This window comes from Lacerta agilis, chromosome Z, assembly GCF_009819535.1.
Source record: "Lacerta agilis isolate rLacAgi1 chromosome Z, rLacAgi1.pri, whole genome shotgun sequence".
Lineage (NCBI taxonomy): Eukaryota > Metazoa > Chordata > Lepidosauria > Squamata > Lacertidae > Lacerta > Lacerta agilis.
The window spans coordinates 47,424,814-47,438,307 of NC_046331.1; the positions used below are offsets into that span (position 1 = coordinate 47,424,814).

Below are 13,494 nucleotides of genomic sequence, written 5' to 3' on the forward strand. Positions count from 1 at the left end.
TGTATGTGATGCCAATCAAAGGTTGGATGATGGTATTATTTTGTTATTCTTTCCTTCTTACTGATAATAAGCAAGATTGCTTTATTTTCTTCCTCTTATTATTGCTTTCTTAATAAGCAATAACACTGCTTTCTTACTGCTTTTCTCTCGTTATTATTGCTTTCTTGTTAAGAAGGAAGGAATAAGAAAGCTGTACTAAGAAGAAGGAACAATAAGAAAGCAATAATCCACCATGACGGGCAGAGGTGGGATCCAACCCACTGAAATGCAGGAACTGCAGCATAGAATAGGCAGAGTCAGCTAGTCAGGAGTAATGCCCTAGAAATGCCACTTATATTTAGCCTGCGACTTATATTTAGGTCTCGGGTTCAGATTTAGATCAGAGCAAGGAGTCCCTCCAAAAGGCATGGGCCGCTATCACTCGATATTCCTCTCCCTTCCCTGTGACACAAAATGCCTTTTTGTTGGCTGCTAATAATTGCATTCGTTATTGTGGTAATAACTGCAACCGTTATTGCAATAATGGCAACCATCATTGTAATACTAAGGGCAATCATTATTGCAATAATAACGGCAATCGTTCTTGTATGCAATTATTTTTGTTGTAATACCTGCTGCCGTTCTTGTATTAATAATTGAAATTATTATTCCAAGGGCAAAGCAGGAGCCAGCCCCAAATATTTCCAGGCAGAAATATGAAGAAAGCCACTCAAAAGAGGAGGAGTCCCAGAGCCACATTGCAAGGTGGTTTTATTGGTGAAAAATAATTCTTGCTTTCCTCATCCCTCCGCGCACGTCTTCATCCGCTGCTCTGCTTAGCTGCCAGCCGCTTGTCTCGCTCCTCGGCGATGGTGAGGCGGATTCCCTTCCCACGAGGCAGTGAGATCCATGGCTTGTTGCCCTGGAAAGAGTGACAAGAGGCTATTAGGGACTACAGCTTGGTGAAGTCGGTTCTCCTTGTTATTGTTATTATTATATTATAATGGGGGGACTCAACACAGTCCCCCCATTATAATATAATAATAACAATAATTTATTATCTGTACCCCGCCCATCCGGCTGGGTTTCCCCATCCACTCTTGCTGCTTTCAGCAAAGATTAAAACACTTTAAAATGTCACACATTAAAAACTTCCCTAAACAGGGAATTAATATCAGGTCATGCCTCACAAATATCCTTGCATTATAGTATACTTGCTTTAAAAAAAAACGAAAATAAAAGAATTACATGCAAGAGCGGAAATGGCATAGAACTGAATCAAATGGGTGGCAATTTATTTGGAATAGCTGTGGAAACAAATTCTTGAAAAATAAAAACAACAAGAGAATAATAAAAGGAAGATTTTTTTTAAAAAAGGAAATATTTATTTATTTAAAAAATGCAAACAAAAACAAGGTAATAAAATAAAATAACTTCAAAAATTGAAATAATAAAATATTTTAAAATGCAAATGATAAAAACCATGAGAAGCCCAGCAGGGTATAAATAATAAATTATGATGATGGTGGTTTTGGCCGGCGCCCACCTTGCCAATGACAAAGATGTTGGAGAGCCTGGTGGCGAAGCTGTTGCCATTGGTGTCCTTAACATGGACCACGTCAAAGGAGCCGGGGTGCCTCTCGCGGTTGGTGATCACGCCGATGCGCCCCAAGTTGGCACCCCCCGTCACCATGCAGAGGTTGCCTGTCAGGAAGAAGAGGGTCAGAAGGTGCCCGGGCAACAATGGTCCTGCGAGGCACAATTGGGACCAGGCAGGGGACACAGAAATATATATATATATTTAAATGGAAATACCGTATTTTTTGCACCACAATACACACTTTTTTCCTCCTAAAAAGGAAGAGGAAATGTCTGTGTCTTATGGAGCGAATGCATGGTCCCTGGAGGCAACTTGCCTAGGGGCCAAAAGCAGACCGTGCTTTTTTTTTTACAAAGAGAAAAGGGGGTGTTGAAAGGAAGCCGCTGAACAGCTAGCTGTTCAGCAAGTGATTGAGAGAGAGATAAGGCTCCCTTTCCAGCCCCGCCCCCTTGCCCAGGCCTGCATTGTTGAATGCAGGGGGAGGCTGTTTGTCTCCCCACCGACATGTGACTGGCTGATTAGATTATCTGTCTGGAAACTGTAGAAAATGGCTGTGGGACTAGAAGCTGCAGAACTGTGAGTTGAACCCCATAAAAACGGGGCTTTTCCTCTTTGAAAAAGATTTCCTCTTTGAAAAAGAAGCTGCACCACTTTCAGCTGATCCTCAAAAAAGCAGGGCTTTCCCCCTTTCCTCCTCTAAAGAGTAGGTGCGTCTTATGGAGCGAAAAATACGGTACTAAAATAAAACAGGTGCGCTGGAAGGGAGCCTCCGCGGCCAGAGGCAGTCTCCTTGTCTCCCCCCCCTACATTGGGGAAGGATTCCGGCACTCTCGATGCGCTCAGAGGAACTGTCACCTGTGTCAAACTTGATGAAGTCGGTGATCTTGCCCGTCTGCAAGTCGACCTGGACGGTGTCATTGACCTTGACCAGGGGGTCCGGGTAGCGGATGGTGCGGGCATCGTGCGTCACCAGGCGGGGGGTGCCCTTGGTGCCCACAAGGATGCGGCGCACCTTGCACAGCTTGTACTGCCGGGAAGAACGGGAGAAATCAGTCCTTTTGTCAATATTTAGAGCAGGCTTCCTCAAGTTCGGCCCATCACCCCGACCAGTGGTCCTGTTAGCTAGGGGTCATGGGAGTTGTGGGCCAAAGACAGATTGAGGAAGCCTGATTAAGAGGATGCCAGCAAAGCGAGTCTTTCTGTAAAAAAGGGATTTGAATCCGGTCTAACTCATGAGGGATTTAAATCAAAAAACCACTCCGAGCATTGATCACTTGTTCCTCTGGTTGCGCATCTTAAGATGCCAGCAAGGCTGAGTCTTTCGGTAAGAGAAGGTTTCAAAGAGAGCCCCCCAATTCCTACCTTGGCCTCCTCGGGGCTGATGCGATGCACGGCAAAGCGGCCCTTGGTGTCGTACACCAGGCGGAAGTGCTCGCCTGTCTTCTCAATGCTGATGACGTCTGTGGGGAGAGAGGGCAGGCATTATGGCAGGATGCCAGCGTGGTGCAACCGCCACGTAAACCCATTTTCCACCCTGCGAAATGCCCCACTGCTGGAAATCTGGCATTTCAAACGCCGCTGCTAAAGATCTAGGGCCTCACCCATGAAGCCCGCTGGGTAGGTGACATCGGTGCGAACCTTGCCATCAATCTTGACAAAGCGCTGCATGCAGATCTTCTTGACCTCGTCGCCGGTTAGGGCGTACTTGAGCCGGTTGCGAAGGAAAATCACAAGTGGGAGACACTCACGCAGCTTGTGGGGTCCTGTCGACGGGCGCGGTGCCTAGAACCCCAAAAGGGAAAAGGAAGGTTACAGGGTGGCAAACCTAGAGCACTTGAAACTGCAACTCCGAGAATCCGGCTGGCCCTGGACACAAATAAATTGTTGTTGTTGTTGTTATTATGCAACCTTGAGGAAACATCTGAAGGCTGCCCTCTCTAGAGAAGCTTTTTCATGTGTCTTATTTTTCCGTCTATAAGATGCCCCTATTTTGGGGGACTCTGATTTAAGAAAATGGGGGGGACATCTATCCATGCATAAGACACCCCCAAATTTTGGACATCATTTTTTAGGGAAAAAACCTAGTCTTATACACGGAAAAACACAGTATACAATATAGAGAGACTTCCACTGGGCATCAAAGCTCAATTATGTATTTAGTGTTTTATTCATGCATTTTCCCAGGTGATTTTTTTAAAAAAATTAATTATTAATTTGTTTTGCAGTACATTTTAAATTACATTTTGTATATTTACCAATATAACACAATAATCCATATAAAGCATCTCCGTATACTTATGATTTTATATAATCTTCATATTGAGATTGTATTTCTGTATCTTAATTTACAATCATTCATTTCCATGTAATTTCACAGCGTAATGGTCTATCTTAACTTTATGAGCTCAATCTATACATTATCAATAAATTCTTATTCGTGCTTCTTTTATCCATATATTCATCTACACATCTCCATTCTGTCTTAAGATTTTGGTTGGATTGCATTCTAATTGTTGCTGTCATTCTTGCCAATTCAATAATTTCAAAAAAAAATATTTTGCCACTCTTCTAATGTTGGAACCACTTCTGATTTCCAATTTTTTGCTACTTGTAATCTTGTGGCTACTGTTGCATATAAAAATATTTTCTTCACATTTCTAGGGATGTCGTTTGTTATAATTCCTAAAAGAAACGATTCCGGTTTCTTATTGTTTTCCTGAACGTTTTTTTAACTCTGTGTATAATTTCCCCCCAAAATTAATTTTATTGCATCCCCATCAGACGTGATATAAAGTTCCTTCAGATAACCTGCATCTCCAACACAAATTAGATGTTGACTTACATACTTTTGCCAGTTTTACAGGTGTTAAGTACCACCTGTAAAACATTTTCATGTTTTCTTTAATGATAGTACACACAGTGAAGTTAATGTCTGTTCTCCAGAGATTTTCCCACTGGTCTAATGTAATCGCATATCCCCATTTGATCATTACTTCTTTAACCTGTTCATCTTTAAGTTCCCATTCCAGTAATAAATTATACATTTTTCATAATTTTTTTGGAATTATTCAAAAGTTCTAACTGAAATTTGGATTCTTCTTTTGGGAAACCAATTTTATTATCATGATTGAATTTATCATATAGCTGATATGTACCAGGTGGTACAAAACTGTTTCAATTATTATATGGCTTCTATTGTAATTTGCCTTGCTCTTCGCTTATATGTTTATGTTACCCTTATTTTCTCCATATTTTTCCTTACTACAGAGATCATTTCTAGTGGGTGTTTTTGGCTCTAATAACCTATGATACTTCCTCCATACTTTAATAAGAGACTTTCTTATTATGTGATTCATAAATCCTTGGTGGACATTGGTCTTGTAATCCAAAAGATATGTGTGCCAGCCATACCTATTGTTGTATCCCTCAAGATCCAGCAAGTCTGTATCCTGCAGTGTTATCCATTCTTTAATCCAACCAAGACAACAGGCCTCATAATATATTTTAAATCTGGTAGGCCAAATCCCACCTTCTTTTTTATTGGTTAATAACCTATATTTAAAGGGATGCGGGTGGCGCTCTGGGTTAAACCACAGAGCCTACGACTTGCTGATCAGAAGGTCGGTGGTTTGAATCCCCGCGATGGGGTGAGCTCCCATTGATAAATCCCAGCTCCTGCCCACCTAGCAGTTCGAAAACACGGCAAAGTGCAAGTAGATACAGTAAATAGGTACTGCTCTGGTGGGAAGGTAAATGGCGTTTCTGTGTGCTTCTCAGGTTCGCCCAAAGCAGCTTAGTCAAAGCATACTTAGCTGTATGCCGGCTCCCTCAGCCAGTAACGCGAGATGAGCCCCTAACCGCAGAGTCGGACACGACTGGACCTAATGGTCCAGTCTTTACCTTTTTTTGTTGTTCAGTCGTTCAGTCGTGTCAGACTCTTCGTGACCCCATGGACCAGAGCATGCCAGGCACGCCTATCCTCCACTGCCTCCTGCAGTTTGGCCAAACTCATGTTAGTAGCTTCAAGAACACTGTCCAACCATCTCATCCTCTGTCGTCCCCTTCTCCTTGTGCCCTCCATCTTTCCCAACATCAGGGTCTTTTCTAGGGAGTCTTTACCTTTAACTTATATTTAATACAAGGCTTCTTTTCTTGCCATATAAACTTCAATAGATCTTTTCTCCATTTATAAAACCATTCCACCTTTCCAATTATAGGGATCATCATCATTTTTATTACCTCAATTTCCCCCCAAAATGATAATTTTAATCTTTGCCAAATTTCTAAATCCTTTTTATTCTGATTCTATAATTTACTATAATTTTCTTCAATTAAACTAATATTTTTCATTGTAATTTGTATTCCCAGATATCTTATTTTATTAACATTTTCTAGGCCTGTTTCCTTCTCTAGATTTTTCTTGTCTTGCTCGTTCATATTTTTTACCATTAATTTTGTTTTATTCATATTCATATTTTTACCATTAATTTTGTTTTATTCATATTCAATTTAAAGCCAGGTGATATTTTACATCCCTTGTTTTGTCACAATGTTCGACAGACTCCCCAATTTATCCTTCCCCAAGATCCTTTATTTTTCTACGTATTGTTATTTTGATCTATAATGTTGTGTTAGTTTCTCTATAACTTCTGTTTCAGTGTATCTGAAGAAGTGTGCATGCACACGAAAGCTCATACCAAGGACAAACTTAGTTGGTCTCTAAGGTGCTACTGGAAGGAATTTTTTATTTTATTTTGTTTTGTTTCAGTGTATCTGAAGAAGTGTGCATGCACACAAAAGCTCATACCAAGGACAAACTTAGTTGGTCTCTAAGATGCTACTGGAAGGCATTTTTTAATTTAATTTTTAGTTTTGTTTTGACTATGGCACACCAACAGCTGTAATTGGTTATCAGTTAGTTCTTCTTGTTACTATGCCTTGTGTGCTAATTTTGCATTTTTCTGCTTTAAACTATCCTGGGATGAAATGCGGGATTTAGTAAGAAACCACAAAGACTGCAGGAATGAGAAATTCAAGAAACCACCCCAAGAAAATGAATACGTAAAGAAGGAAACAAAATTAAGGGTCAGGCGTTTAATAAAGAAGGTAAAAGAAAGAAGCCCAGGCGTAAACCAACGCCTGAAGTGCAAGGCTCCCTTTTTAAAAAGGCTCATAAAAGGAAATATAAAGATGCTTTTTTCACTATCTCCTTTTATAGAAAGTTGGAAAAAAAATACTTGCAAAGACTCCTGTCAGCTTGTCCAGCATCCAGTGCTTGGGGGCTGCCACCCGTTTCAGGTGCTTCTTGGGTCCTCGAGCCTGGGGGGGGGGAAGCAGGCAAAGGGTGTGGGTTCGAATCTGTACCTGTTCTATGAACCCGCACCCAACTCTTCAGTAATTCCCACGTTAATTGATTCCCATTTAGTTTCTAGTCGAGCATCCTTGGGCTCCTTTCGGGTAACCCCCCCCCCAGCAGGATCCGGCCCCGCTCCTGCGCACCAGTCCAGTGGCAGGCAGTTCCCCCGGCTCCGCTTCGCAAGCGATCGCTTTAGACTGAGGGAATGTCTAGCCAGCGACCTAGTTCCCTGCGGCCCGCACTGCGCATGATCACGCCCCCCCAACACCGAATGAGCCCCGCAGCGGCGGCGCCATTTCCCCGCCCCACGGAAGAGCGGTGTCTCCCGCGCTGCCGGCCCCGAAAGAGCCGCGCTCGGTGTAGCCGCCGCCTCGGATGGCGACGGATCGCTCCGCGGGCCCGAATCCCGAGCACTCACCATGGCTGCGGACTTTCGACGCAAAGGGAGAGCACTTCCGCCGTCCGGGGGTTATATATCCGGGTCGGGCAGGGCAGGGCGGGCCGGGGCGAGGAAGCGTCGCGCCGCCCGCAGTGACACCTGGTGGATGGAAGCGGTATCGCGCCGCGCCGAGGTTTCGCAGCCAATGAAATGGGAAAATGGGACCGCGAGAGACATCTAGTCTGACCCTCTGAAATGCAGAGATGGTACCCCCAGGGGAATCTAGTCTGACCCCCTGAAATGCAGAGATGCAGAGATGGGACTCCCAGAGGCATCTAGTCTGACTCCACTAAAATGCAGAAATGGGACCCCAAGAGGCATCTATTATGATCCCCTGAAATGGAAAGATGGGACTCCAAGAGGCATCTAGTCCAGTCCCCCATGAACCGGGGACCGAGACGGATCTCTTCCTCCGCCCCGGGAGCAAGCTGTTCCCCCCGCCCATCCCAAGCTCCCTGAGCTCTGTTCATGCACAGACACCCCGACACATTTTTTTTGGGTAGAAATCACCTTTTATTTCACGGGAGACGAGAGCGGCTGCGGAAAAACGGCCACGGTTTTCTCCTTTGTATTGTGTCACCCGCCTCGGCGCATCCAGAGAAATCGTGCCCAGACAGCAAGGGATCCAAGGGTCATCCAGTCCAAGGCAAGCATCCGGCCCACAGCCTTCTGGGGAGAAAGGGGCTAGTCTGTTGGCGCGCCGACAGGCAGCTACACGATCTGGACCTGGTCCTGTGAATGCAAAGCGGGTAGTTCATGGCCAGGCAAGGAATTAATAAATGCAGGTAGGCTGCCTCTGGCCCTGGAGGCTCTACCTCTTATCATAGGGAGGCAGGCAGAGTGACTCTGACGTTTGCACAGATCGGGTGGAAGGGGGACAGGGCTGAGGGTGGGAGGGGGGGTCCAGGGTGCGAGGGACTCACATCTCGAAAGGCAACACTGTCGAAGCCCTCAAACTGGGGCACCTCCGACGGCCAGCACTCCTTCCAGCAGCGGTGAGTGACGGCCCAGGCCAGGAGCCCCCAGAAAAGGGCAGAGGCGGCTGCGGACGCGACAGCAGCCTCCCAAGGTGGTGCTCCCTGAGGGGGAGAAAGATTCCGTTCATATGCACTTATGTGTCTCTCGAACCCGGATCCCCAAAGCATTAGGCCTCCCCTCACCTTCCCCACTGCTCTCCTGGCGCCACTCCTCGTACCTGCCTCAGGCCACGTATGCTACGTCATCCACTGCGATAGCGCCTGTGCCAGACCAATTGCCAGTGCCCACTTTCAGTAAAATCTGCGAGGCATGGGTTCAAACCAGCAGCTCCTCCTGCCAGGAAGGACGCTTGGGGGTGCTGCGTGCGAGACTCAATGCTGGCGCCCGCCCTGGCTCAATCCCAGCTCCGCCAATCGCACAAGCCTGAGTGGAGAGGTGCCGGATTCAAAATTGCACAAGCCTGAGCGGAGAGAAGCCAGAGCAGTTGAACCTCAGGCCCGATTTTGCACCCGGAACCCTTTGCTTATGCGGCGCTACAACTCCCAAGACTTACCGGCGCTGAGGCAGCTCCCCAGTGTCGCCTCGAGGTCATCGAGCGCCACATGCACCAGAGAGAGGGGTGGTCTGCATGCTGCCACAAACTCAAACCCAGCAACGTTTCCCCAACCCGATGCTCCCCTTTGGTGCTCACCCACCACTTGCCGCCGACCTCCGCTGTGAAAGTCACGCAGCACCAGCTGCTGCGCTGCCTTGAAGCCGCCGCCAGCACCTCGGCCTGCCTCTCATCCCAGCCCAAGTTTTTACCCGCGTCTCCGGTGCTCAAATAGTACCAGAATCCGATGCAGTGGGTGCCCCCCCAGTGGCAGGTACATCCCCGTCCGCAGCGACACCGCTTGCCCCGCTGCCAGGGCGCTGGTGTCGGCAACCATGTAGTGCCCTGGGGAGGGAAGAGGCGAGTTCCGGTGTGAGCGCCATTCCGTGTAGTCAGGAGTTGTCTCGGCTAAAATTCAGAAGGCGGAAATCTGCCCCAAGACTTGTTCAGATCATAATGCTGTACAATTGGATTAGAAAAATTTCTCCAAGGATTCTTTTAGATGGAGAATGGATGATGCGTTGTTGAGAGATCCCAAGGTAATGAAAGAAGCCACAAAAAAGATGAGAGAATATTTTCAGTTAAATCTGAATACCCAGGAAGAGAAAAGAATTGTTTGGGACGCAAGTAAAGCGGTAATGAGAGGGTTCCTCATAAAGGAAAAAGCTAAAAAGAAGAGAGAACAAAATTTGGAAAAAGAAAAGTTGCTGGAACAAATAAAAGAGAAAGAGAAGAAATTAAGAGGTTACCCAAAAAATCAACAGATTCAGAAAGAAATAAAGATTTTGCAGTCCCAATATGTGAAAATATTAAATCAAGAGATTGAATGGAAAATCAGATTGATAAAACAGAGAACTTTTGATTCGGCTAATAAGTGTGGGAAAATGTTGGCTTGGCAGTTGAAGAAGAGACAGAAGCTGAATACCATCACCAATTTAAAGGTCAAAGATAAAAATGTGGAGAATCCAGAGGAGATTAGAAAATGTTTTCAGAAATTTTATAAACAATTGTATAAGGAAGAGAAAATAGAGGAAAAAGATATTGAACAATTCTTGGATAAGAATGGATTGCACAAGGTCCCAGAAGAAAAAGCAACAATACTCAACCACCCGATTACAATTCAAGAGATGGAGGATGCAATTAATAATATGCAGCTGGGGAAGGCCCCAGGACCAGATGGACTGACAGCAAAGTACTATAAATCTTTGAAGGACTGGTTAATTCAGCCATTGAAGGATGTGTGTAATGGACTGTTGGAGGGAGGGAGGGCACCAGACTCATGGAAAGAAGTGTATATCACAGTGATTCTGAAGCCAGATTCGGATAGAACGCTTATGAATAATTATCGACCAATATCACTTTTGAATGTAGATTACAAAATCTTTGCAAATGTCATGGCCACGAGATTAAAAAGAGTGTTGAAAGAATATATCCACAAAGATCAAGCCGGTTTTCTACTGGGAATATATATGAATAGCAATACAAGGAATATTGTGGATATATTGGAAAGGTTGGAAAAGAAGATAAATACGGAAGCAGCATTGATGTTTATTGATGCAGAGAAGGCCTTTGACAATATTTATTGGAGTTTTATGAAGAAGAATTTAGAAAAGATGGAGGTCGGCCAATGATTTCTAAATGGCATAAATGCCATTTATAAAGAACAAAAAGCCAAAATTATAATAAACAATGTGATATCTGAAGAAATTAAAATCGAAAAAGGAATGAGACAAGGGTGCCCTATCTCCCCCCTACTCTTTATAACGGTCCTGGAGGTCCTTCTGAATGTGATAAGAATGGACAAGCAGATAAAAGGAATAAGGGTGGGAGAGAAAGAATACAAATTGAGAGCCTTTGCCGATGATTTGGTTTTATCCCTACAAGATCCTGAAACCAGTGTGCCTAGAGCATTAGAGATAATTGATTCATTTGGACAAGTAGCAGGATTTAAGTTGAACAAAGCCAAGACTAAAGTGTTGACAAAAAATATGACACCTATGCAGGTACAGAAATTGCAAGACCAAACTGGACTTAACTTTGTTAATAAGGTAAAATATCTAGGGGTGAATTTGACACCAAAAAATCTGAACCTGTTCAAGGACAATTACGAAAAATTGTGGTCCGAGATAAAGAGAGACTTAGAGACTTGGACTAGATTGAAGTTGCCTTTGATGGGCAGAATAGCAGCTATAAAGATGAACGTCTTACCAAAGATGTTGTTTCTATTCCAAGTACTTCCGATTATAGATAAGTTAGACTGTTTTAGAAGATGGCAAAGGGACTTATCTAAATTTATCTGGCAGGGGAAGAAACCTAGAATTAAGTATAAGATACAGACTCTAAAGAGAGAGGTGGATTCTCACTGCCAGATTTGAGAATTTACTTTGAAGCAGCAGCCTTTTGCTGGTTGAAAGATTGGTTTAAGTTGGAAAATACAGATGTGCTGGACTTGGAAGGACATGATAACATTTTTGGATGGCATGCATATCTTTGGTACGATAAAGTATAGGCCCACAAAGCATTTAAGAATCATATTATAAGGAATGCCTTGTATCAGGTTTGGAATCGAAACAAAGACTTGTTGGAGAGAAAGACCCCTAGATGGCTGTCACCAGTTGAGGCCAAAGCTTATAAGAGACCTAATATGCCTGCAAAATGGCCGAAGTATGCTGATATACTGCAACCAGAAGGTCAGAGTGTCAAACTGAAAAGTTACGAACAATTGAAAGATAAGGTCACTGACTGGTTGCAGTATTATCAGATTAATGAAGTTTTTAAATCAGATAGAAAATTAGGCTTTCAATCAGAGAAATCGAAGTTGGAAACTGAACTAATTGAACCAAATACAAAGAATCTTTCCAGAATGTATAACTTACTGCTAGAGTGGCATACAAAAAATGAAATGGTTAAATCAGCTATGATTGAATGGGCAAAAGATGTGGGACATAATATAATGTTGGAAGATTGGGAGAGGTTGTGGAGGGAAGGTATCAAGTTTACTGCATGTAATGTGTTAAGAGAAAATATTATGAATATGATTTATAGATGGTATTTGACACTAGTGAAATTAGCTAAGATGTATCATGGATTGAGTAATCAATGTTGGAAGTGTAAACAAGTTGAAGGTACCTTCTATCACATGTGGTGGACGTGCCCAAAGGTTAAGGTCTTCTGGGAGAAAATTTACAATGAGCTTAAAAAAGTGTTTAAATACACATTTATTAAGAAACCAGAGGCCTTTCTGCTGGGCATGACCAATCATATCCCCAACAAAGACAGAACGTTTTTTATGTATGCCACAACAGCTGCTAGAATCTTAATTGCTAAAAACTGGAAAGCAGAAGAATTACCTACAGTGGAAGAATGGCAGATGAAGTTGATTGACTTTATGGAATTCGCTGAACTGACCGCGAAACTCCGAGATCAGAGGGAGGAGAAGGTGTAAGAAGATTGGAAGAAATTTAAAGAATATTTGAAACAACGTGAAAAGTTAGATATTTGAAATTGAAATCAGTGGACACTATAGGCCATAGCATTACAATGTTAGTTTAAAAGAGTATATAAGAAGTTAAGTTAGTGATATATATGATTTTTTTCTGTATTTTGGTAAGAATAAGGTATTATATATAAGTTGTTAGATAAGGTTTAAGTTAAGTTGTAAAGAAGATTTAAAGTAGTTACAAAGTTACTAAAGTATATTTGAAATGAACGCAGAAGAGAGGGTGAGAGGAAGTCCCCCTAATTAAGGTACAAAATAAGATCAAGATAGCTAAATAGGTGTTTTATGTATTTTTTATGTTTTGTATGAGTTTTTTTGTTTTTTTGTAGTATGTATGCATACTTTTTTGTAATTTGTATGTTTGTATTGTTTTTTATTTGTTTGTTAATTTTCTTGAAATACCAATAAATTCATTCATATATATATATATGAATCTTCTTCCAGACTGGGACCCCGGCGGTCATCCAGCCTGACACCGGCATCACTCACCCTTCGGCATGCCCAGGGTGGGGTCATGGGGTGGGATGTCACCCTGCCGCTGCACCCACATTCCTCCCGAAACCCTGCAGGCGCCGGGCTCCTCAAAGCAGCAGTGGAGTGGGGCGGCACAGGAGCTGGGCGGCACAGGAGCTGGGCTCAAAGGTCACCTGGGACGGAGAGAGTTTCCCGTGCTGTGATGAATGATTATTATTATTTGGTTCTGATTCTTTTCTGGATTCGAACGCAAGACCTCACTTGGAAGCCGGGCGGAAGGCGCTGGGGAATCGTGGCTGAGGCACGGAGCTAAGCAGCGCCCTGACTCTCCGCCCAGGTCCACAGAACTTCCTCCGCGGCACCTGTGGATTTTGCCAACAGGTTGAAGTTGCCTGGGAAAGAGGGGCAGGGGCTCCATTAATTGCTATTATTATTATAAATATTATTATAAATATTATTATCATCATCATCTCATCCTTTCCCCCAACCGCTATGTGTTTTTACCTTTGTTCAATATTCTTACTATTTCCTTATTTATTTTTAAAAGATTCTTTCTGATTGTTATTTATTATCGTCG

The 13,494-nt window shown here is 43.4% G+C and overlaps 1 protein-coding gene across 1 annotated transcript; it reads right to left on the minus strand.

Annotated features, from left to right (window-relative positions):
• Positions 1-733: 733 nt before the first annotated feature.
• Positions 734-7,390, minus strand: LOC117040189 (40S ribosomal protein S4). Its single transcript, XM_033137798.1, has 7 exons — positions 7,354-7,390; positions 6,821-6,898; positions 3,181-3,361; positions 2,942-3,039; positions 2,435-2,606; positions 1,526-1,683; positions 734-901 (listed from the first exon to the last, which is right to left on the minus strand). Exons 1-7 carry the CDS (start codon positions 7,354-7,356, stop codon positions 800-802), a joined length of 792 nt encoding a protein of 263 aa, XP_032993689.1. The 5' UTR covers positions 7,357-7,390; the 3' UTR covers positions 734-799.
• Between the last annotated feature and the right edge of the window lie 6,104 nt (positions 7,391-13,494).

Excerpts from the sequence above, each read along its gene's own strand:
- LOC117040189 (XM_033137798.1), bottom strand. Across the intron at positions 3,040-3,180 it reads CTACCCAGCGGGCTTCATGG|ACGTCATCAGCATTGAGAAG; the intron begins GTGAGGCCCTAG and ends CTCTCCCCACAG. Across the intron at positions 2,607-2,941 it reads TCAGCCCCGAGGAGGCCAAG|TACAAGCTGTGCAAGGTGCG; the intron begins GTAGGAATTGGG and ends TCTTCCCGGCAG.